This window comes from Diceros bicornis, chromosome 6, assembly GCF_020826845.1.
Source record: "Diceros bicornis minor isolate mBicDic1 chromosome 6, mDicBic1.mat.cur, whole genome shotgun sequence".
NCBI lineage: Eukaryota > Metazoa > Chordata > Mammalia > Perissodactyla > Rhinocerotidae > Diceros > Diceros bicornis.
The window spans coordinates 68,783,604-68,809,340 of record NC_080745.1 but is presented as its reverse complement, the minus strand read 5'-3'; the positions used below and the strand labels follow the sequence as shown (position 1 = coordinate 68,809,340).

Sequence of the window (25,737 nt, the reverse complement as noted above, 5' to 3'; positions counted from 1 at the left end):
ATTATGCTAAGTAAAATAACCCAGTCACAAAAGGACAAATATTGTATGATTCCACTTATATGAGGTACCTAAGTAGTCAAATTCATAGAGACAGAAAGTAGAATGGTGGTTGCCAAGGGCTGGCAGTGGGGGCAAATGAGGAGTTAGAGTTTAATGGGTACAGAGTTTCAGTCTGGGAAGATGAAAAAGTTCTGGAGATGGATAGTCATGATGGTTGCACAACAATGTGAATGTACTTAATGCTACAGAACTGTACATTTAGAAATGGTTAAAATGGTAAATTTTGTTAAGCATATTTCACCACAATAATAAAAAAGGAAATGAAGAAAGATAAGAACTTGAGAGAAAGTTATAAATATTGATGATAGGCAAACCCAACAAACAGATAATAAAATTCCCTAAAGAAGAAAGTCAATGGAATACAGAACAAATAATCAAATTTGTAATGCCAGAAAACTTTCCTGTAAAAAAAAAAAAAAAAAAAAAAACTTGAATATTATAAGAGCATATTTATTAGAAAAGTCAAATTATTGGTCCTTAAAAAAAATTCCTTGGCATCTAGAGAAAAAGAGCACATGACTCATAAGAGAAAGAAAATCAGGGCCAGCCCCAGGGCTTGGCGGTTAGGTGTGCGCGCTCCGCTACTGGCGGCCTGGGTTCAGATCCCGGGCGCGTACCAGTGCACCACTTCTCCGGCCGTGCTGAGGCCATGTCCCACATACAGCAACTAAAGGGATGTGCAACTATGACATACAACTATCTACTGGGGCTTTGGGGGAAAAAAAAAAAAAAGGAGGAGGATTGGCAATAGATGTTAGCTCAGAGCCCGTCTTCCTCAGCAAAAAAAAAAGAGGAGGATTAGCATGGATGTTAGCTCAGGGCTGATCTTCCTCACAAAAAAAAAAAGAAGAAAAGAAAATCAGATTATCATCAGACTGTTCAACAACAACAATTTATGACAGAAGAAAACAGAGTGACATATTTCAGATACTCAAGAAAAGAAATGTGAGCCAAGGATTTTCTATCCAGCAAAACTGACCTTCAAAGTATAAAGGGTACAACTGTTATCATTATATAAGAATTCAGAGAGCCCTTGCAGAGCAATCTACCAGAGAATGAACTTCAGACAACCAACATGACCAAAGAGACATCAACATAAGGACTGGTGGTGAGCATTAAATATAGAGATGAGGGTTAAAATGGGTAATCACGGGATATTGTAAATCTATCATCAACATCCTTGAGAACCAGGACTCTCAGGATAGAAGAAAGGAGATACAGATGTAATATAGAAGAGATTAGGTAAAAAAAAGAAAAAAAAAAAAAAAACAAGCTTTACCCTGAATTTGAAGAGGAAATATGTAAGAACTCAGGAAAGGCCTAGAATGATGGCCAATCCAGAAACTATAAGCATCTCTAGCACTCAAATTGTGGTCTTAAAATATCACAACCTACTAAAAGAAACCAGGGCTTCTTAAAGAAATGGCTAATTATAGGTCTGAGGCAGGAAAACACAAGATGAGCCTGAAACATCTCAACCTAACAGATAACAAGGAAGCTACCAAAAGCTACTAGAGTTATGTCAAAAAGATTAACTAGCTAACTTGAAGAGGCTCCCATTGACCAAAGATGGTACAATGAACTTTAATAAGGATAAAAACTGTAATAGATTTTATATAAAATAAAACTAAATTCATGAACTAATAACGACATTTTTTAAGATATTAGTGACTAACCAAGGATGAGAGAGAACCAATTCATTGTCTTTAAAGCTAAATAAATATAACAAAGGAATCAAGCATTTTTCCCATCTTGTCTATATGAACTATATTCCTGAGTAACCCAATAGCTGAAGGGAAGTGTCTTCCTATATAATTATTCCTAATTTTATAATTATGATAAATGAAAATAATGAAATAACTGATGAATAATTATAACAATAGTATTACCAAAAATAACAAATGAAAACAAAATGATAGAATTCATTTTGCAATCAACTCCAATCAAAAACAGATCTAGGCATTAAGCATCAAAAGCTGCTAATATTGAAAAAAAAACAAAAAGCAGACATTGTGTGCCTCCCAATGAAAGAACACAAAACCACCTAGAGTCTTGCCAAAGAATCAAACTTGAGACTGATAAGGCCTTTGACTTCATCTGCAAATTTGAAGGTAACAGGAACTTATTAAAAATCATCATGAGTAAGCAATCAGCAAAATGCTGGTTGAGGGAAACTCTACAGGTCCAACAGCCCAGGTCCTACAGATCAGTGTTTCTCAACCTTTTTTTCATCATCACTCTCCTAAGGAGTCTTTTTAGACATTTTTTCCTAATCTCTCCCGCCATGAAATTTTAATGCCACAGATATACTGTAACCTGTTTGCATACTTTGGAGGATCACAAACTATTATAATATCTAAGATTTTTTTTTTTTTGCCCTCAAAAAACCAATTTTTGCTCCTTTGGGGGCAATATGACCCCCATAAGAATGCACATCATAGATAAAATGTAAAGAAAAGAAAGGGATGAAGGGGGAACCTATAAATAAAAAGAGACTTAAAAGAAAAATCAGGTTTTAAATATGGGCAAGTCTAAACTCCAATGTCTAGACATGAATACTGGGTGACAGAGCCATCAAGAAATGCAAGGAAGTGATTACTATAAAAGTCAGGATAAAGGTTCCATCTGGAGAAGGGACAGGGATTGAGATGGGGCCCATGGAAGAGGTGCTGGGGTGCCCGACAAAATTCTATTTCTTGACCGAGATGACGGTTATAAAGCTATTGTCTACACAGCTACAGTAACTAAGCTACACAATCGTTTGTGTGGTTTTCTATATCTGTGTTTATTTCACAAAAAAAGTTTAAAATTTAGTATATCAAATTATACCTGTTTAGATGTCATGATGAAGTGAAATGATTATGATCACTATGGCCTTTGAATATATTTTGTCCCTTTAATATCCTTCCAAAATACACAAGTTTAGACTTCATCACCAGATTTTTTTTTTTATTCATATCTTAGGTGTACTTAAAGAGGACTTCCCCTTGTATGTGTATATATAAATTAATTAATATCCCATCTAAAATCTACATCTATTTCTTCTTATGAAGTTATCATTTATTCCCTCAGTGTAAAATTAAAAATTCTAGGCCTTATACTTACTTTAAGCATCGTTTTCAGACCTTAAGGTAGTTACTTTGTTAATTTAGCCAAGATACCATATCTATAAAATAGAGTATAAAACTAAACATGGAAAAAGAAGCCCACTAAAGTTTTGAAAATGAAGATAAAACTAAGTATAGTTTACATACTATATCATATTCTAAATGTATTATATCTACAAGTACTAAGTCAATATACAAAAATTTAAGGGAAAAAAAGAATTAACCAGTCTTTTAAAAGCTTGCCTTTTTGAAAATAAAAATCCATCCTTTCTCACTTTCTTTTTAAAAGGTCTTCAAATTGCCTATACTTAGCAATTCTGGGAATTAATGAATAATTATGTATCTAAGGAAGTATTTAAAAAATTAACATGGAGTAATTCTCCATGTTTCACACATTTGAGTCATAACAAAACAATGCTAAGTCACATAATACAGGGGGAAATCTCAAAGCACAAATTCAAATGTTTTATTTAAGGGAATAAACTTACCCAACTTAATATCTCCATCTAAGGTAAAAAGAATGTTGCCAGCCTTTAGATCTCTGTGGATGATTTTATTATCATGCAAGTAGTTCAATGCCTCTAAAGTCTGTTTACAAACTACTTGTATTTGCGACTCAGTTAATGGTCTCTCAAGCTCTATAAGGAAAAAGTAAACAAATCTGAATTTTTATACAGCAAAAAAATATCAGCAGGCTATATATTTCTACCATCACTGTCAAGGATCATATACAGTGAATTTATTTTAGAAGAACGAAATATCTACAAAGATTACTTTCCTCACATATTATACTCAACATTTCATTTTAGAATTTTACTACAATTATCCAAGAATATATAAAAATATTAAGCTGATTTCTTAATTTACTGAACTTCCCTCAATGATAAGATATATATATGTATCAATGTTTGAAATCCTTTGATTTTTATTCCGTGTAACTTGATACAAACATACGAGATATTAACATAAAGAACAAAAGGTATTTACCAAGCATCACAGCATCCACTGCTCCACCCGCACAAAATTCAATGAGGATCTGAAGGCAAATAAAAAAGCATGTGTCTAACACAACATCTAGTTGGAGTGTTTTTTCTTCAATTTAGCAAAAAAGATAAAGGAAAAGCTATCAGATAACCTAGGTTATGGAAACAATACTATGCTGACCATAAAGATTTTCTTTGTCAAAAAAATTATGAGTCTTGATATACATTTGGAGAAAGCACCAAGAGAACACACTGTGGAAGTATGCGCATTTTTGTTCATCACCATTTTTAGTGTCTCTGCTTCTCTAAAATTACCAGGTACAGACTTTTTATTCAGGACAGTACTATATACCCATTTTGTCACCACTGGAAGATTTTATTACTCTTCTTTTTAATGGAAGATTTTATTACTCTTCTTTTTAAGGTGACTATTGTTATTTAAGTGATTAAATATATTTTTTAACTTTACTAATAGGAATAAATCTTGAATATAGAGACTGTTTTTAGTTAAAAAACATATATATATACAAAAGCTTCAGATCCTAGCTCAATTATCACTTCCTGATGGATGCCTTCCCAGACCTCCCTGGTACATACCACTATGTACCTTTCCTTCTTAACCCTTATCACAGTTGTAATTTTATATTTATTATGATTCTTTGATTTAATTAAATCTAGAGATTTAAATCTAAATCTCTCTATCCACTAGACTGTCCCTCACAGTTATCCAACTTTTTATTATGCAATAGTTTCAAGTAAAGATTTTATCTCTTTATTAAACTGTCTAGAAATTCATTTTCATTATAATCTCTGGAAACATTCTGCTAGAGCCCAGAACAACTACATTAGAAGACACCACACTAATAATAACTATAGATAATTTTTTTAAATTACATATCTTAACAACTTGTAACTTCCTGCTCTTTTTCCCTCTGTATAACGACACTTTACAGGTGCTTGCCAATTACAAATTGATTTCCAATTCATTATATAATTTGAAAAATACTTTGGGAGGTAGATCATTACTCATCCTATAGATGAGTAAACAGATTCATAAAGGTTAATTGACTTATTCAAGCTCCTACTCAGCAGCACCAAGATCAAAAAATATAGACCTTTTGAAACCCAGTCAGGTATTACTTGTACTACCCACTCTTCTCTCATAACACTTTGCTTCTTCCTTCAAGGAGAAAAACTAAAACTCCATTTCAAAAAGCCACCTTGATTAAATTAGTGTTAATACAGAGCAAGTGACTGGCTAGTTATTGTAATGAATATTAATATTTTATTTCCATATGTATTTATGCCTAATATTTTCTAAAAATGAACAAAATTTGTACATACAGCCTTAGCCACTACTACATCATGCACTAAAGTTGGGCCTGATAATATGTAAGATAAATATTTAACATTCTAGTAAGCATTTTATAATTTATTACATGATTTACAAAAAGTTCAGGTAAGAAATCATAGACAATTTCTAGGAAAACAAAAGAAACTTTTCAAAAACTTTAATAAATGCTTAAATTTACATTACAAACAAAAGGAGACCATCTAATTTCATAATTTAGGAAATTTAATATTCTTAACCAAGTTTCTCCATTTGGGTCCAATGTCAATCAATCATGAAATAGGGTATAATCTGAAATATATACCTGAACATCTGTCAAAGCTAAGGATAATTATGTTGTTAATGACCCTCTCATCAGCAAATCAACTCTCATTCAAGTAACATAAGTAACTAAACAGAAGAGTATGTAATACATAAAAGAGGCTTTCACAACTAAACATTTTTAGGACAATTAACTCATTTCGGCTACTCCTATAGATCAACAGAAATTCTTACCCAAAGATTGTTCTCATAATAAAAGGCATCTAGAAGCTTCACTATATTTGGGTGATCACAAGATGCTAATATATCAATTTCAACCATGTAATCTTCAAGTTCTTCTTCAGATTTGGTGTCAATCACCTTTGCAGCAGCTAAAACATTGGTCTCTCTATTCTGGGCCTAAAAATGAAAATATCAGAAGTGTTACAATGCATACTTGTTTTTCAAATTTTATTTTCTATTTTTTTTAATAAACTTTATTTTTTAGAGTAGTTTTAGGTTGACAGCATATTTGAGCAGAAAGTACAGAGAGTTCCCTTATACTCCCCTCCCCTACACATGCACATCCTCCCCCACTATCAACATTCTCGCACAAGAGTGGTACATTTGTTACAGTTGATGAACCTACATTGACACATCATTATCACCAAAAGACCACAGTTTACATTAGGATTAACTCCTGGTGTGCATTCTATGGGTTTTGACAAATGAATGACATGTATTCACCATTATAATATCACACAGAATAGTTTTACTGCCCTAAAAATGCTCTATGCTCTGCCTGCCTATTCATCCCTCCCTTCTTCCTAACCCCTTGCAACCACTGATCTTTTTACTGCCTCCGCAGTTTTTCTTTTCCAGAATGTAATATAGTTGGAATCATACAGTAAGCAGCCTTTTCAGATTGGCTTCTTTCACTTAGTAACATGCATTTAGGGTTCCTCCATATATTTTCATGGCTTGATAGCTCATTTCTTTTTAGCACTGAATAGTCCATTATACACATGTGCCACAGTTTATTTTATCCATTCACCTACTGAAGGCATCTTGGTTGTTTCCAAGTTTTAGCAATTATGCATAAAGCTGCTATAAACATCCATGTACAGGTTTTTGTATGGATGTAAGTTTTCAACTCCTTTGGGTAAATACCAAGGAGCACAATTACTGGACCATATGGATGAGTATGTTTAGTTTTGTAAGAAACTACCAAACTGTCTTCCAAAGTGGCTGTAACATTTTGCATTCCCAACAGCAGTGAATCAGAGTTCCTACTGCTCCACATCCTTACCAGCATTTGGTGTCGTGGGTGTGGATTTTTGTCATTCTAATAAGCATGTAGTGGTATCTCCTTGTTTTAATTTTCAATTCCCTAATGACATATAACGTCAAGCATCTTTTCATATGCTTATTGGCCATCTGTATATCTTCTTTGGTGAGGTGTCTGTCCAGATCTTTTGCCTATTTTTTAATCAGATTGTTGGTTTTCTAATTGTTACGTTTTTAACAGTTCTTTATATATTTTGAACAACAGTCCTTTATCAGATATGTTTTTCTGCAAATATTTTCTCCCACTCAGTGGTTTGTCTTCTCATTCTCTGGACATAATTTTTAAAAGATACTCTAAATATAAATATTAACTAATGCATGCTATGCACTGTGCTAAGTGCTCTATACGTACATAGGATAGAGTTTCAGATAGCAGGCTTTACTGAGTGAGACTGTTAGGGCTCAAATTCTGGTTTTGCCCCTTATTAACTGTGTTGGTTGGGGCAACTTACAAAATCCTTTTCTGTTTTAGCTTCTTCATCAGCAAAATGTATTTACACCTCATAAGTTTGTGAGAATTAAGATAATAAATATTTACCAAGTGAAAAAAATATAAACATTTAATACAATGCCTGCTATAGATAGTAAGGATTCAAAAATGTGAGCTGCAATTATTACTATCATTATTGAATTCTCACAATAACCCCACGATATATTATTATCCCTACTTTAGAGGAGGATAAATAAAGTTGGAGACGTTAAAAGGCTTCCCCAAGGTCATGTAGCTCATAAGAGGTAGGATCAGGATTCAAATTCAGGTCTGTTTCCAAAGCCTTTTCTTTATCTTAATCATTACCCTTTCCAGTTTCCCTACACTTCCATCAGTTTGGTTATTTTTCCTTATTCTTAGTACTTTAATTTTTCCATTTTCTTTCTTTGGTTAAGTAACTTCTTGCCTCCATTTATTACAAATGAAAGGTTTCCAAATACCTAATAAAAGCCAAGATCATTTTTTAAAAAGTTAGGAATCAGATCTTAAAATACTAATTAGGTTTTTTAAGACATTTCAATATTATACATGTTATCACTTCAGCAAAACTGCATCTATTACCTTGAAAAAAAATACTAAACTTTTAAAAGCTAGTAATAAGTATTTCAGTAAATAAACAAATGTCCAAATCTCACTTTTAAGAATTTATCATAAGGAGATAATTTTACTATAAAAAATATACATACACAGAAATACACATCAAAGCACTGTTTACAATAAGGGAAAGTGAATCAGTCTAAATGTCCATTAACAGGAACCTGCCTAAATCATTCAGTACAGTTCTACAATGGAAAATTATGCAGCCATTAAAATTAATTGACTATGGGCCGGCCCCATGGCTTAGCGGTTAAGTGCGTGCGCTCCACTGCTGGCGGCCCGGGTTCGGATCCCAGGTGCGCACCGACGCGCTGCTTCTCCGGCCATGCTGAGGCTGTGTCCCACATACAGCAACTAGAAGGATATGCAGCTATGACATACAACTATCTACTGGGGCTTTGGGGGGAGAAATTAAAAAAAAAAATTAATTGACTAATTAATTAATATTTCTTAAGATGGAACAGTAGCCACAGCACATCACTGAATGGGAAAAAAAGGCAACTTTTTTCCCATTTTCACATATAGATAGCTGCATAAGAAGTATCTAGAAAGACATCATCAGTCAGGATGGTGGAATTTCAGGTGCTTTTGACTTTTTCTATATTTTTCATATTGTTTGACTTTTTTTAAATGGACATGTATTTTTGTTACACTAGCAATAAAATACTAAAAAAATCAGTATACCACAGATTTCTTAGGGATCTATTATCTAACCTTGGAGGTAATGATGAAAAGAATAAACAAAACAGGTATCAGCCTACATATGCAAATTTTCTGAAGTAGATTATTGCTACAGTTTACTTTCCCGAGAAAAAATAGAGGTAAAAAGTAAAACTAATTACTAATTAAGTACCGCAATGTTCAGGGTTCAGAGAATATGTTTTGGATAAAAAGATAACTGGTCATCGCTACCAGTTCATCGCTAGAAGAATATTCTAATCTACCATATCTTATCAAATCTAGGATGGCTTTCAACATACGCCACTATCTTATGTTCCATTCAGGAAGAAAAACTGCCAGTTAAACTATGACAACACTTTATCATTTAGAATTCTTATGTTATATCTTCTTTAAGAGCTCCTTTGGACATATTCAGACAAAAATTGTTATGGTGTTTCTATTATCCTTGCGCATATATAAAAATTTAAATACTTGATATTAAAGTTTGACTCTTCTGAATCGAATCATTTTTTCTCTCCGAGTTATCTAATGTCTGTGTTTTTCCACAGGATATTATTCTCTGGCCATCAAAGCTTTGGTGATGCAGCATTTCTTAAAAGAGTGCTCTTCTACTACTGTCTCCAAAATTTTCTTTGAAGCCACTATCTCCCATTTTGCAATGATAATGCTGATACTTTCTTGACCTTACCATAGGTGCTAAAAGAAAATTTTTAGATAACAACCAGGACTCACATTCCTTCTTCAAAAGGTCCTTAAATAGTCGATTGATTGAAACATCAAGGGGTTGCAACTGTGTGACACTACGGATACACCTAAGTTCACAATGCACAGGCAATGACAGATACATCGAGACCGACACCTGGCCAACAATAATATGAAGGCATCAATCAATAAAGGACATACCCCAATTTCAGAGATGTTAAAAAGTAAAAAGTCTGTCATATCTGGTGAAATACAGCATTAAGTTTGTCTCTCTAAGAAAGATACTATAGTTGAACCAATAACACTTAGAACACATCCTCCCCTAAGTCAGAGGAAATAAGCCAGTGAGAGAGAAGCCCTTCTCTCACCATTTTAATGTAACCCTGTGGAAAGAAAGAGACCAGAGAAACTGTCCTTGAAGAGGAACACTATAAAATATAAACCCTGGTAGGAAACCAAGGATATTGTGAGTGGAGTTAAAAGTCATCTTGCTTCTGCACACTTTACTGATGTCCTGAGAGATTTTAAAGATGCATCTTTTACTTGTGAATGGAATGGCACAAAAGGGGAAAAACAACTAAAACCAGATAATCTCTAAAGTTCTTCATAGTAACAAATTTAATTATTCCATTCCCCTGGATATACTGATGAAACCAACAATGGTACTATTTGGTTTAATATAAGTAATAAATAAAAGTTACATTAGAAAGTATAGTGCCTCTCACATTACTGCTTGAAAATAATGTAATTACTCATCAGTAATTACTCATCAGTGGTTCCAGAGAACTCTGAAAATCAAAACTGAAATAAACATTGATAAGTGTGTGAAATTATACTTCAAATATAATGGATATAAAGTGTTAAAAATAAAGTCTCATCTACTACCTAAAAGCATGAAAATTCTTCACATAAAGACTTAATGAAATAACTAAACAAATCTTAATAAAAATAAGAATGCAATAACACATACCCAGATATTAATTTAAAGATATAAATTCTGGGGCCAGCCCAGTGGCATAGCGGTTAAGTTCGTGCACTCCACTTTGGCAGCCCAGGGTGCACGGGTTCAGATCCCGGGCACGGACCCATGCACCACTTCTCAAGCCATGCTGTGGTGGTGTCCCGTATAAAGTAGAGGAAAATGGGCATGGATGTTAGCCCAGGGCCAATCTTCCTCAGCAAAAAGAGGAGGATTGGCAACGGATGTTAGCTCAGGGCTAATCTTGCTCACAAAAAAAAAGTAAAATAAAGATATAACTTCTATTAATAAAAAGTTTTCAGAGATCAATCATGATCACTTAACAATCACTGTTTTTATTTTCATGAATCATGAATAGAGCTTGACCACTTTATAGAAACAAATAGGGGGCTGTAGGAAAACATAACTTATCTAAGTTTCTTGTATTGGTTTCATGTTCTAAACGAAGTAAGGTAAAAGTTATATCCTCTTATATTTCTCTTCTTTTAACAGTGGTTATTTCCTGGGTGGTAAGAATACAAGTAATTTTTAAATCTTCATTTATTTTCTTTCTACATTTCTACTTTTCCTAAGTATATAATACTTTCTATAATGAGAAATATATATTAATAAAATTCTCAAGTAGAAATTGAAAGACCAGCACAGAAAATATAGATGACTTTAGTGCCACAGATGTGTTAGTCAATCAAAAGGGGATGGCCAAGGGGCCATCCCCATGGCCTAGTGGTTAAGTTCAACACGCTCCACTTCAGCAGCCTGAGTTCAGTTCCCAGGCATGAACCTATATCACTGATCGGCAGCCATGCTGTGGCGGCGACCCACATACAAATTCGAAGAAGACAGGCACAGATATTAGCTCAGGGCAAATCTTCCTCAAGCAGAAAAAAAGGGGGAAGGCCAAAAAAAAAAAAAAGGATAAATATAAAAAGAATCTAAAAGACAAAGAATAAAAAGAGAGAGAAGAATTCAATCATTTCAATAATCACTGGGATTGATTCTACTGATGTGAATAATTTGATCTCAAGGTTGAGAGCTCAAAGGTGTTCTTCCTCCCACCAAGACAAGAGGTAAAACCCTAAACATCCAGTGTATAAGGTCATTCAACCATAAGAAAATACAAAAACTAAACAAATAAAATCACAGTTCATGAACATCTACTACATGCAAGGCATTAGGAGCTGTAGAAAACACGACAAGCACGACACCTCACAGAAATGCAATATAAAAATCTATCAAGTATGCTCAAGAGTTGATCTGCTAAAATCAGTTCATTCTTTCAACAAACACTTATTGAGTATCTTCTCTATGTCAGGCACTGTTCCAGATGCTGACACTGTAAAAAATCTACCAAATCTCTCTGTCCTCATGGCACTTATAACTGTGGGGAGAGGACAGTCAATAGACAAATAAATGAAATAAAGAGCCTATTCTATTAGTGATTAGTACTGTGGAAAAAAATAAAGTAAGGTAATAAGAAAGATGAGGAGATGGACCAGTTGGGGGTACACAGGGAAGAGGTTATAATTTGAATAGGGTAGTTAAGTTAGACTTCACTGAGGTGATATTTGAGTACATCAAGATCAACAAAGTTCAATGATTATCTTTATGTCTTTTGAGCTATGTAGTTAAATTGGAAATGTTAGTATTTTGCAAAGAAATAGGGTATAAAAATCTCAAATTATTTCAAGTATGCTATTCTATATAATAATATCCATTATGCTATTAGATGATATTATTCACTGAGCAATTACCTTTTGCCAAACACTGTTCTCTGCACTCTCCATTTACTTATTTAATCTTTGCATCAGTCAGGTCCAGCCAGGAGAAAAAAAATTGTATGGATTATTTTAATAGAGAAAATTTAATATAAGTTATTATTAACTATATTGTTAAGTAGGTAACTAAAAAGACAAAACATGAAGGATCAGGGAGGTAACAACTGCAGGAAAAAGCTACCACTCCTAGGACCAGAGTTGCCAAGGGAAGAGATTGGACTTATTAAAATTCAGAAGCTTGCAGGAAAGGTTCTGCAGAGCTGAAACTCAGATCTCTGAGAAGAGAGTACTGCTCAGCTGCTGCGGGCATCTCTGAACTTGGAAGAGGAGTCTTGTGGGACTAGGGTGCCTTTAGAGGAAGAAGGGATCAGCCAACCGGAGCTGGTGTTATGAAGGGTTATGACGAAGCTAGCTCTGTGAGTGCTGGAAAAACTACAAACTGGATTCAACTGTAGGGAAGAAGAATTTCCGCTAGGATGATGGTCATAAGTAACAAGAAAGCAGACAGGGAGCCCACAAGAAACAAAGAGAAAGGTGCAAGTCCTTTCTTCCTCCTCCTCCTTGCAGCCTCCCTCTAGTGCTCCTTGTGAAACCTAAAAGTGAGCAGCTAGCAAGGCAGACATGTGATTTGCAAAATCTTAGAACAGCATCACAAAGCAGAGCATAGAAGGGTGTGTTTCGAGCCAAAAGACAATAACAATAACTGGCATAATCCTTCTAAAACCAATGAGGAATATAGATAGGAGAACTAAGGCACAGAGTAGTAGTAAGTATTTGGGTAATAAACATCCAAAGTTCCAAAGAGCTGTTAAGTGAGAAGAAGGGGGACAGCACTGGAGAAAACATATAGTTTTAGAATGGTGATACTGTTGTTACCTGTTTGAAATTATATGTTAATTCTGGTGATCTTTTCCGAGTCTTGATAAGATTTTGGTAGGAACAAGTGTGAATATTAACTAAGAGTAAAATTACTCAACATCACTTAGCAAAAACATACAGTTGATTTTCATTATTTGTGGTAGTTATGTTCTATAAAGTCACTGTAAACACTAACCTAGTGAATACTGAACCATTGCTCCTAGGGGAAACATGTACACACATCTCACATAGATTATAATCTTAAATCCTAAAAACAACTCATTCTGGTAGATTCTATTTTCTTTATTTTACAGAAGAGAAAAAGAAGTTCAGAGGTGTTATGCGACTTGCTTGAGGATGCCCCAATAACAGGCGCCAGAGTTGGGACTCAAACTCCATCCAACTGATCCCAAAGCTAGAGATTCTCGCACTATACTACACTGCCCTCTACTGTCTCCATCTTCTGGTCATCTCTGTATGAGAGCTGAGACAAGAAGGTAGAGCGTCACCTAGTTCCATCTCAGCTAGGAATGTGTGGGTCTGGGGACTCACATTTTTTGCAGCTGTGCGCAAGTATGCAAATGACTGTGGAAGCACTGTGTGTATAGATTTCGGGGCTACAAACAAGTTTTAGCAAGTAGACAAATTCACAAATAATGAGGATCAACTGCACATACTCCTTCCATAATGTCTATAAAATATTACAGAAATCCTTTTTTTAAAAAGCATTTTCGGGCCGGCCCCACGGCTTAGCAGTTAAGTGCGCGCGCTCCACTACTGGCAGCCGGGGTTCGGATCCCGGGTGCGCACCGACGCACCGCTTTTCCGGCCATGCTGAGGCCGCGTCCCACATACAGCAACTAGAAGGATATGCAGCTATGACACACAACTATCTACTGGGGCTTTGGGGGAAAAAAAAGGAGGAGGATTGGCAATAGATGTTAGCTCAGAGCCAGTCTTCCTCAGCAAAAAGAGGAGGATTAGCATGGATGTTCGCTCAGGGCTGATCTTCCTCACACACAAAAAAAAAAAGGCATTTTCTTGTCATTTCCTGAATTCTGCAATGGAGAAAGAACTATACTTTATATTCTCGTTATATTCCCAAACACTGTTTTATTTATATTGTTCTGGTTATTTATTCAAAAGTTAGTCATTGGTCAGTCAAGATACCAACAACAAAATGTCAGTAATAAGTTAATGTTGGTCACATCTGCAGTTTCCAAAATGTTTTACCAATTCTCAGATCACACAGCTTTGTCACTTATTTCAAGGACTTGCTGACACTGAGCAGCATGAATAAACTGAAACATTATTGACAATTATGTGATAGATAAGCCAAGGAAATCTGCATAGACTGCATAGTTGAAAAGATGGAAAAGTGAGAACACACAAAGACAAGACAATCCCAAAAAATATTTAAAAATAAGACAAAGATGTACTACTTCTGGAAATTAATTCAAGAAAAACAAAGGCTTTTAAATGGTAAGGAAGATCATTTCCACACAAATATTCTCAATGTTAAATTATGAAAGTAAAGGGCCAAAATATGTGGCTGTCAAGGTAAGGAACTCATCACAAATACTAAGATTTTTCAAGAAAAGAAAAAGAAAAGCCAGCATGTTAAAGTTATTGTTAAAGTCCCAAGTTTCAGTTACCTCTTTAAAACACAAATGTATATGTGCTAGGAATTTGGACTTCACATGGTATGGAGTACAAAGCATAATGTAGTATTTAATAAACGCCAACTGGGCCGGCCCCATGGCTTAGCGGTTAAGCGCACGCGCTCCGTTGCTGGCGGCCCGGGTTCGGATCCCGGGCATGCACCAACGCACTGCTTCTCCAGCCATGCTGAGGTCGTGTCCCACGTACAGCAACTAGAAGGATGTGCAGCTATGACGTACAACTATCTACTGGGGCTTTGGGGGGAAAAATAAATAAAATTATTTAAAAAAAATAATAATAAACGCCAACTGATTTTAGCAGCATAGTATAGAAATAGTTCCCTGACCAGAGAGGAGGCTTTCTTTCTCCTTTCACAGAAAGAGAGAGAAAGAAAAAAATGAATGAATATATAGAAGGAGGAAAAAATCATCAAAAGGAGAACTGTTAAGTGAAATAAAGCAATGTGCAAAAGAGTATTTAAAAGTATGACCCTTTATTTTTTTATTTTGAAAAATTCAAACCTACAGAGAAGTTGAGTGAACAGAACAGTGAACATCCATATATTCCTCACCCAGAGTCACCAACTATTAACATTTTGTCACACTTGCTTTTCTCACTCACACACACACACACACACACCCATGCGTTCATATATTTTACAAAGATATGTATGCATTTCTTTTTTACCATACCATTTGCAAGTAAGCTGCACTTCACTCCCAAAAACGTCAGCATATATCTCCTAAGAACAAAGACATTCTCCTACATAACCACAATATAACTAACATGCCCAAAGAATTTAACATTGATATAATATCTAATATATACTCCATACTCAAATTTCCTCAAAAGTCTAAAAAAAATCCTTTATTGTTTATATTCTTAAAAGTCCAAACTATTGCTTTGTAGAATACTCCACTATCTGGATTTGTCTGATTGTTTCCTCATTATTAGAGTCAGGTTAGTATTCTTGTCAAAAATATTTATATTAGGTGATTATATATTTCCCATCGAATTACATCAGAAAACACAGTCTGTCCTATTACTGATGATTAACCCTAGGTTTGATCACTAGGGTCACTTGATTAAGACAGTATCCACCAGATCTCTCTACTGTAAAAGTACCTTATGGGGTGATACTTTGAAACCAGGTGTATATATCCTGTTCCTCTACAACCTTTCACACAATGATTTTAGCATCCATCAAAAATCTTTGCCTGAATTACTATAGTGTGGTTGCAAAACAGTGGTTTTTCTAATTTTATCAATATTTATATATTAACTAACTAGCACTCCTCTATTAGGTTATTATTTTGTTGCTGATATTTTTGTTGTTCAAAGCTATCCTGTATCCTTTGGCACGTCCCCATTAGTTTTCGAGCATATACTTGTTTTCTGGTACAAGATATTCCAGGCTCCCTTGGGAAAAAACAAGTAGTGGGAGGCTTTTACTTTTCAATTTTATTATTTTTGTACTTCCTATCCCAGACCTAGATTAGCCATTTCAACGAGCCCTGGTTCCTTTGTAGCGGGGAATGGTATTTAGAAACCAAGATCTAAGAATACTAGGTATCATTATTTCTAGGCCTTTTCAGAGGAGAATAACAATGTATGCATGCATTGCGTGTGTGCGCGCACACACACGTACATATGTGTGTGTTATCATGAGTTCAAACTGAAACCTCCAATTCAAAAGTCAACATCACAGGGCTCTTCCTTACTTTCCCCACATTCCAAGTTTATAACTATTTTCTCCCAGCGTTAACAAGCCTAGTTCCTAAAATATCAATATATTGACTCATTTGCTCTATCCTATAATACATATAAAGTATTTTCAGAATTATGATATTAATATCACTACTAGTAACAAACCTATTTAATAAAGTTCAAGAATTTGCCATTTTTACCCTTTAAATATATCCCACTAGTCAGAGCACTCTATTCAAGTTATTTGAAGCTCTTTTTCTGTTTGATTATATTATCAATTTGATACGCAGTTAAGTTCACTTGTATATATGTATGTATGTAAATATATTTTCAGTTTTACAAAGAGGCATTCATATATATGCCCATATAGGCATAAAATTTTACCTGAAAGGACAGACAAGAAATTGTTACAGTGGGTGACTTTGGGAAAAAGGACTGGTGGGGAAGGCTTTAATTTTTCAATTGTAACATTTTTTATACTGTTCAAATTTCTAACCATATTAGTATCCCCTTGAGTTTTTTTTAATTACTAACAAAAGTTATCTGAATGGTAGAATTTTTTTTTTATATTCTTCTTTATATTTTGCTATATTCTCAAAATAATAGTATTTAAATTTCTAGAAATAGATAAAATACACTTTTGGTTTTTGGGGAAGGAATAGAGCCTCATATCAATCCACAGAGAAAATTAAATTCTAGATGAATTAAAAGTAAAATTCTTTATAAATGAACTATTAAAAAGTCTAAAAGAAAACACAGATAAGTATTTATCTAATTTCTGGGTAGGGAAGGCTTTTTCAAGCACGAAAGCAAAGGAAAAAAGCAAAGTTACACACTGACATTTTGTAGACTAAAGAACATTATAGATCTTTATATCAAAAAAGCAGCATAAACTAAAGTAACTAAAATAACTGCAGCATCTATGATAAAGTACTCATTTCCACAGTACATAAAAAATACTTTCAAATCAACAAGAAAGCAAACAACTCTACTAGAACATGGATAATTTGATTATTTTTAAAATGTGCAATCTCTTTAGAAATCAAAGAAATGGAAAATGAAATAAACAGACACTCTTTTTTCCTATCAAAAAAGCAAATAATTTTTTTAAAAGATAAGAACATTGAAAAGGTTAAGGAATAAGGCATGGAAAAAAGCATGGGTTGTTTAAATAGGTACAACCCATGTACACACACGGAAGTACAGAAAAATATCTAGAAACATATACATGAAACTGATAATGGTTACATCTAGGGAGAGAAGAGAAGGAATAGTAATTAGAGTAATAGTCAAAGGAGACTAACTTTATCTCTAATAAGTTAATTTTTCCAGTAAACAGAAATTCTTTAATTTTTTATATGACTAAAAATTAATTTAAAAATAAATTTAAATAATTTCTCTAGGGTAATTAATAAACAATCATTTATTTTGCCCTAACAATTCTACTTCTAGCAATTTATCCTAAAGAAATAATAAATGATATATACCATGTGTATATATGTATATATATTTACAGATATATATTACGTATATATGATATTTGACATATTATGGAGGCACTGGAAAGCAGTATGGAAAGGATGGTCTTTTCAGTAAATAGTTCTGGGACCAGTGGGTATCTACACAGAAAAAATGAAACTGGACCCCTACCTCTCACTATAAACAAAAATCAACATCAGTTTAATCATAGACCTAATGTAGAAGGCAACATCATAAAACTTTAAGAAGATAATGTAGCAGGCCATCTTCACCACCTTGGGTAAGGAAAATTTCTTAAGACAAAAAGCATTAACCATGGAGAAAAAAGTTAATAAATTGGACTACATTAAAATTTAAAATGTCTATATAAAAGAAGGACACCATAAAGAGAATGAAAAAACAAACCACAAAGCAAGAGAAAATATGTGCATCAAATATAACTTGAGGATTAGTATCTAGAATATATAAAGACTCCCATAAATCAATGAGAAAAAGAAAAAGAACCAAAAGACTTTAACAAGCACTTCAGTGAAGAAATCCAAATGGTCAATAAACATAGGAAAAGGAACTCAATCTCTTTAGTAAACAGGGAAAGAAAATCCCAGTGGGAACAGAAATTGACTGCAAATGGGCACAAGGGAACTTCTGGTGGTAGTAAGAGGACTCTAAAGCTAGACTGTAGTGATGGTTGCACAACTGCACAAATTTATTAAAATTCATCCAATTATACACTTAAAATGGGTGAATTTCATGGTATATAAATTATACCTCAATAAAATTATTTTTAAATGGGCAAACAAATAGGAATTTCACAAAAAAACAATACCCAAATATCCGATAAGCATATAAAAAGGTACTTAATTCATTAGTCATCAGGAAAACGTAAATAAAACCACTTCACACTCACCAGCATGGCTAACATAAAATATTAATAATAGTATTAATAACAATAGCAAGCGTTGGTGAGGATATAGAACAACTGGGAAAATTCACACACCCTACTGATGGGGGTGTAAATTGGCACCACCACTTTGGAAGACTGGCAGTATCTTCTGAAGCTTAAAATGCACATACTCAATGACCTAGAAAATTTATTCCCAGGTATATATCCAACACAAATGAATGCAATGTGCACCAAAATATATAAGAATATTCATGAGTATTATTTTTAATACACAAAAAGTAGAAACAACCCAAATGTCCACCAAGAGTAGAATGGATTATAAATTGTAGTGTTTTATAAAATACAGTATTATAGAGCAAGGAAAAAGATCAAATGACTACTACAAACAACAAGGATGAATCTCACTCATATAATGTTGAGAAAAAGAAGCCAGACACAAAAGAACACATGTATGATTACATTTATATGAAGCCCAAAAACACACTAATAAGAGCTGTAGTCTGGGTAAAAAATAATGGCAATTATGACTAGTATTGTGACAGTGAAGAAAGAAAGGAGGAGACAGATTCAAGAAATATTTAACAGGTAGAATTAACAGGCCTTGGTGATTGATTGGGTTTGATGGGTAAGGGGGCAGGAGGTGTTAAGAATGACCTCCAGGTCTCTGGTCTATGCAACTAGTAGATGGAGATGTCAATTACTGAATGGGAAACACAACAGAAGCAAATGTGGGGCTGACATCATGAGTTCAGTTAGTTCATGTTCTGGACTTATTGCTCAAGGAATCTGTGAAACATCCAAGTGGAAAGCTCTAATAGATAGTTGGATATATGGGTCTGGAGTTCAAAAGGGAAATCTTGGGAAAGAGACATAACTTAGATTTAGATGGTAATTGAAGCCATGGGAGAAGATGGGCTCTCACAAGAAAAGAAGAGAAGAGAGCCTACACTCAAGCCCTGTGGAATCCCAACACTTAAATGTCAGAAAGAGAAAAAAGAGCTAGCAAAACAGTCTGACGAGTAAACAAAGAAGTGAGAGGAAAATAAAGAGTGGAGACCTGAAAGCCAAAAGATGAGCTTTTTAAAAGAAAGGATGGTCAAGGGTCTCAAATGTTCCTGAGAAGTCAAGTAAAATAGTAAGTGTCCATTGAATTTAGAGACATGAAGAATCAATGGACAATAGGAAGAGCCATTAATTGGGGGGATGCGGGGTGGGGTATCAAATAAATAATGCAAGAAAATGTCACAGAACTGAAGCACATGAGTCTCTGGATTGAAAGAACTAAACAAGAGCCCAGCAAAATGAAAGGAAGGAAAAAAAAAATTTCAAGGTACATCACCATGAACAGGGATAAAAAGAAAATCCTAAAAGCTATCAAGAGAAAAAGATCACAAAGGATCAGGAAACAAAATGGCATCAGACTTTCAACAGCAACACTTGAAGCCAAAAGACAATGAATGGAAAAAAGTCTTTAAAATCCTAAGAAAAGTTTATTCCTGAACTAGGATTCTATAACCAAACTATACATTAAATATGACATTATAATAAAGACATACTCAGACAGGCCAGGTCTTAAAAAAATTTACCTTCCACGGATCCTTTCTCAAAAGACTACTGAAGTTTATACATAATCAAAACAAGGAGGAAATTCCAATAGGAAAAACAAAGAATTTAAGACACTTGAAGTAGTTTGAGCTCCCAAGACTTCTAGGGAGGAAAATTATAATCCATTATTGAAAGATAACTAAAACAGACCTAGAGACAAAACATCTGCATAGATAGGAAGACTCAATATCATACAGATATTAATTTTTCCAAAATTGACATAAATTCAATAAAATCTCTCCAAAAAAAACACAGTGGGTTTTTGTGGAATTCCATTAAGCTAATTCTAAAATGTACATGGAAACGCTAAGGGCCAAGAATATACTAGACACTGTTGAAGAACAAGAGGAAGTCTTACTCCAGCAGAGATTTATTTTGATGCTTTCCTAATTAAGACAGTGGGATACTGGTACAGGAATAGACAAATAGATCAAAGAAGAGAATAGAGACTGCAGAAACAGATACGTGTTATACAACAGACATGACACTTTAGAGCAGTGGGAAAGTAGTTTCCCCCAATGATGAGCTCTGGGACAATGAGGAATTCATACAGAGAAAAAAAATGAAATTGGACCCCTACCTCATACCATTTGCAAAAATCTATTCTAGGTGGATTGTAGACCTAAATGTTAAAAGCAAAATCATAAAACTTTTAGAAGATAATATAGGGGATAATATAGGATCTTCATGATCTCAGGTTAGGAAAGAATTTCTTAAACATAATACAAAGAGCATTAACTGAAAAGGAAAAAATTGACAAACTGGACTAGATTAAAATCAAGAACTTCCTGTTCATAAAAAGACATCATAAAGAAAATGAAAAGACAAGCCACAGAAGGGGAATATATTTGCAATAACCACAACCAGCAAATGGTTAAAATCCAGAATACACTACAAATAAACAAGAAAAAGACATCCAATGGGAACATGAACAAGAGACTTGAACACAAAAGAAGAAATCCAAATTACTAATAAACCTATGAAAAGAATTACTTACTAGGAGTCAGAGAAAGATGAATTAAAGCCATAGTGAAAAATATAACATTAGATTGTCAAAAGTTAAAAATTCTGACAATACCAAATGCTGGCAAGGATGCAGAACAAGAAAATTCTCATACGCTGCTGGTGGGAGCGTAAACTGGTATAGTTTGGCAACATCTAGTAAAATTAAAGATACACTAGCCTACAACCCAGCAATTCTACTCCTTGACTTTGATGGTGGTTAACATGGGTTCACTTTATTACTATCTGCTAAACGTACATATATGTTTTTGTACTTTTCAATACAAAGATTATATATTTCACTATTCAAAAAAAGGTGCATGCCCATCAGTGCCATAAAAAGTATCACTTTCATCCAGCACACAATCAGGAGTTCAGCTTCAATTCAATACATAATTTTATGTCATTCCTTTTTTTTTTCCCATTAAAAGCAACAGAAATCCAAACGTAAAAAGTTGTGAGGGATATTACATATCTTCATTTATATGTCAAAGAATATTAAAGAGAAAAAAATAAATGTAAAATACGGAAGATTTTTCAGGAAAGTATCTTTACCGAGTTGCGTAGTGCTGGACTGAGTGGAAAGAATACAACTATATGATGGGAAAATGTTTCACATAAACTAAATACACAAATGATTGCCTATTTACAATTTAATCTTTAAAATGGTTCCTAACTTCCATAAGCAAATGATAGTTAGAATCTATTTTAGAAATAGTTTTCTACTTCATACTACTACACACAATATTCAAGTTTGATAGCTTTTTCCCCCACACAAAAGGAAGTTTATAAATTTAAAATTTCCAGAGAATCTTGGAAAACAAAAACTTTCAGGAAAAAGAGGCAAAACAGGTCAGAAAAGTTTAAATTTTAAAGTTTCTTAAAAAAAAATTTCTCAGAGCCTATTCCTTGGAAGCATAGAATAGTGAAACGAAAAGATGCAAAGAACTCATGCTCTTCAAATATCACACTAAAATAGTCATCAAGCCCACAAAAATTATCCTTGACATAATTTTATAGTGTTCATCTACATGGAGTAAGTCTCTTATTTTTCAGAAAATTTTCAATTATGTCTCACTATAGGATGATACATTACACTTTGCAAAAAGAGTCATTCAAGAATTAATCACGGAGTATTATCCACACAATCTGCCTGTGCCGTGGGAAACCAAGAAGATGGTTTACTATCTTCGTAGGTCCCTTTTCCTGTCCCATCCCATATTTTGCTTCTCAGCTCCAAATGTAGTAACAGTAATTTCTACCGTTTACTGAGCCCTTTTTATATGCCTTATACTTATTATCTCCTTTAATTCTCACACACTGAGGAGTAGGTCTTACTGATGAGGAAAGTGCGACATGGAACAATTAAGTAACTTGTCCAAGGTCACAGACTGCTATCGAGGGAGCCAAGATACTGTCCAACACCAGAGCTAGTGTCTTAATACTACAGTGTTTCTAGATAACACATTTATACCACGAAAACTGCCCACAATCACCTACTGCCTTCTAACTACAAGATTCCACATGCCTTGAGGATTTATTTTTGCCTTTCCTAGATAACTGCATACTCACAGAACGTTAATAGGTGAAAGAATCTAAACAAACCTTTAGGGAAATCGGTGATTTTCCAGCTAAGAACACAGAGGTGCAGCGAAGTTCAATATTCTATCCAAGACCACAAAGCTGGTTTATGACAGCCAGCACTAAAACACAATTCTTGACTCCTAGGAGTGATCTTCCCGCTGCACTAAAAGCCCTTCCTACCATACATGTATACTATAAGCTCTTGCTGAAATCCACACTCTACCCTCCACACAGGCACTGAAGTTTACTTTGCCAACTTTCACAGCATATGATAGCTTCATACGGAACTCACATGTAGGTAACATAACATTCTTTCATTTCAACAAATATATAAAGAGATGCACTATGTGCTAAAGCAACACATGAACCCAAATGTATATTATAATTTTGGCCCCTGGTCTTATCATAAAAACATAAACACATTAACTATAATATGTGACAAATACCATAGAAGCCATGTGAACAATGTATTTTGAAAGCACACAGAGAAGAGTGGACATTTCAGCCTGAGTCAAGAAGAAAGACTAGGGCTGTGAGATTCATTTGAGGCAGAGCAAAGTGTGATGGTGCTTAGAAAGGAGGAAAAATGCTACCATTTCCACCAATGCACGTTAAAGTAAAAAACAACAGTAAATATAGGCTCAGAACACCTGAGTTCAAATCTTGTGTGACTTGGAACAATTTCTGAGTCACAGTGTCCTCATCCGTGAAATATAGATACTACTGACCTGCCTACCTCATAGGACTTTCGTGGAGGCCAAATTATGTCAAAGTGCTTTAAAAACTGCCAAGTCCTGCATAAACATAAGTTATTTATGTTTTTACCTCCAGGCAACCCTGTGAGCCCTTCCCCCTGAACTGTGTCTCATCAAAACCTCACACTTCAGGATGAAAATATTCTGATGACATCATTCATATACTCCTCATGAGATAGTAAACAGTATTAATGCCTTCAGGTTGAAACATCAAACCTCTTTCTACTGAAATAAATATATAGCATATATAAAAATGTGTGTATATCAGTGTGTGTATTTTTTTTAATTTTTTAAGCACTGATACTGATTTCTAGTCAATGCTTACTTTAATTATATTTAGAAACTAGTACCAGATGCAGATTTTCTTCTGGAAATTTTCTATCAGAAATCCCACTCCATTTTATAGTATGCTGTCAAACGACCAACTCAAGAATAGTCTGCAAGTAGCAATCACTTTGCCCTCATCCCAAGAAACTGGTTATCTATTAACCATAGATACAACCAAATACATGCCTTGGACCCTAAAAAGGGAACTGTTTTAGGACAAGCATACATATGAATGCAAACAGCTAGTAGACAAATATAAATTCACTTATAACGAATTTCTGATTTTAAAATACTGGAGGACCACAACCAGACTCCTCCTTTAAATTAAAGAACACCTTCGTTTCCTTGAAAGTTTGACAGAGTGGACTGGATAACCTCGCCTCCCTTTAGCAATCACTCTCCAAACTGCACCCAGGCCCCATTTTGTTCAACCTTAAACCCTACTGTCTCAGCAACTCCTTGGATGATAACCTAAATCAAGTTCCAATGAAGGTTGTCGAAGTCAAAAGAAGGGGCAGGAGGCAGGAAAGGGACAAGGGGAGCGAGAAATCCTCGTGCCACTCCCGGCCTGTGGCTTTTATCTTACAAGTGCAACTTCCCGTTTCCTCCCTCTTACCTTGTACACTTTCCCGAAGGCTCCGTCGCCCAATTCCCCTATAATTTCCCAAAACTCCTCCGGGTTCAGGTCCCTCTTCACATGCTCGTACTGCTTCTTCTTCTTCTCGCTCCCCAACTTGAAGATCTTACGGAAATTGAAGAAGGACATTTTTCCTCCCAACAGAGTTCCTTGCACTTAAGGACTGAAAACAACAATAAAAGGCAAAGTTTCTCCTCCCTCCTCTCCCGCGCGAAGCGGCGGCGACGGCTCTCCGGGCTCCCGCCACTGCGGCCGGGCCGTCCCCGGGGAAGGCGGGGCGCGACTCGGGCTCCGGCCCACGGTTGGGGGCGCTGCACAGCCGCCCCTCCCGCCGAGCCCGGCCCGCGGGCCGCGCGGGTGGGCGCCTTCCCCCCCGGCCGGCCTTCGGGGGGCGGCACCTGCCCCGACGCTCGTCGCCACCCGGCCCGGCCCGACGGGTCCGAGCGGTCCGGACGCCCGCGGCTGCCGCGGCTTAGGCCCGTGTCACGGCGAGTCTCCAGGGGCGGCGGCCACTCCAGGCGAGGGACGCGGCCGGCGGCCTCTGAGGCGGGCAATCGACAGACCGAGCTCCCCTGCCTCGGGCGACGAGCCCAGGGTCTCCTAAGCAGCCGTCTGCTCCCGCAGCGCGAGGCCCGCGCGTTCCCTCGCCTCTGGGGCGCCGCCGCCGCCTTGCTCCCTCACCAGCCCACACAGCCTGGCCCTGGAGCGCGCGCCGACCCCGACGCCGACGCCGCAGCGCGCCCGCGCGCTCCCCTAGCCGCGCGCCCCGCTCAACGCGCGCTCGCGCAGGGGCGGCCCCTCCGGCCCCGCGCACGCGCATTGGGCCCCGCAAGCTGGCGGCCGGGAGGGGCTCGCAGGCGCCCCGCGCGGGATGCGATGTGGAAGCTTACTCTTCTCGCTCTTTG

General features: G+C 35.7%; 1 protein-coding gene across 2 annotated transcripts in view; it reads right to left on the bottom strand.

Moving 5' to 3' along the window:
* Positions 1–25,512, bottom strand: part of SLK (STE20 like kinase) — a 56,671-nt gene extending 31,159 nt beyond the window's left edge. For both annotated transcript variants that reach the window (XM_058543930.1, XM_058543932.1), the window contains exons 1-4: positions 24,812–25,512; positions 5,997–6,161; positions 4,155–4,203; positions 3,656–3,805 (exon numbers count right to left, since the gene is read on the bottom strand). In XM_058543930.1, coding sequence (XP_058399913.1) covers positions 3,656–3,805; positions 4,155–4,203; positions 5,997–6,161; positions 24,812–24,961 — 514 coding nt within the window. In that variant the 5' untranslated portion in view covers positions 24,962–25,512. The remainder of the gene's footprint in view (positions 1–3,655; positions 3,806–4,154; positions 4,204–5,996; positions 6,162–24,811) is intronic.
* Positions 25,513–25,737: the final 225 nt, after the last annotated feature.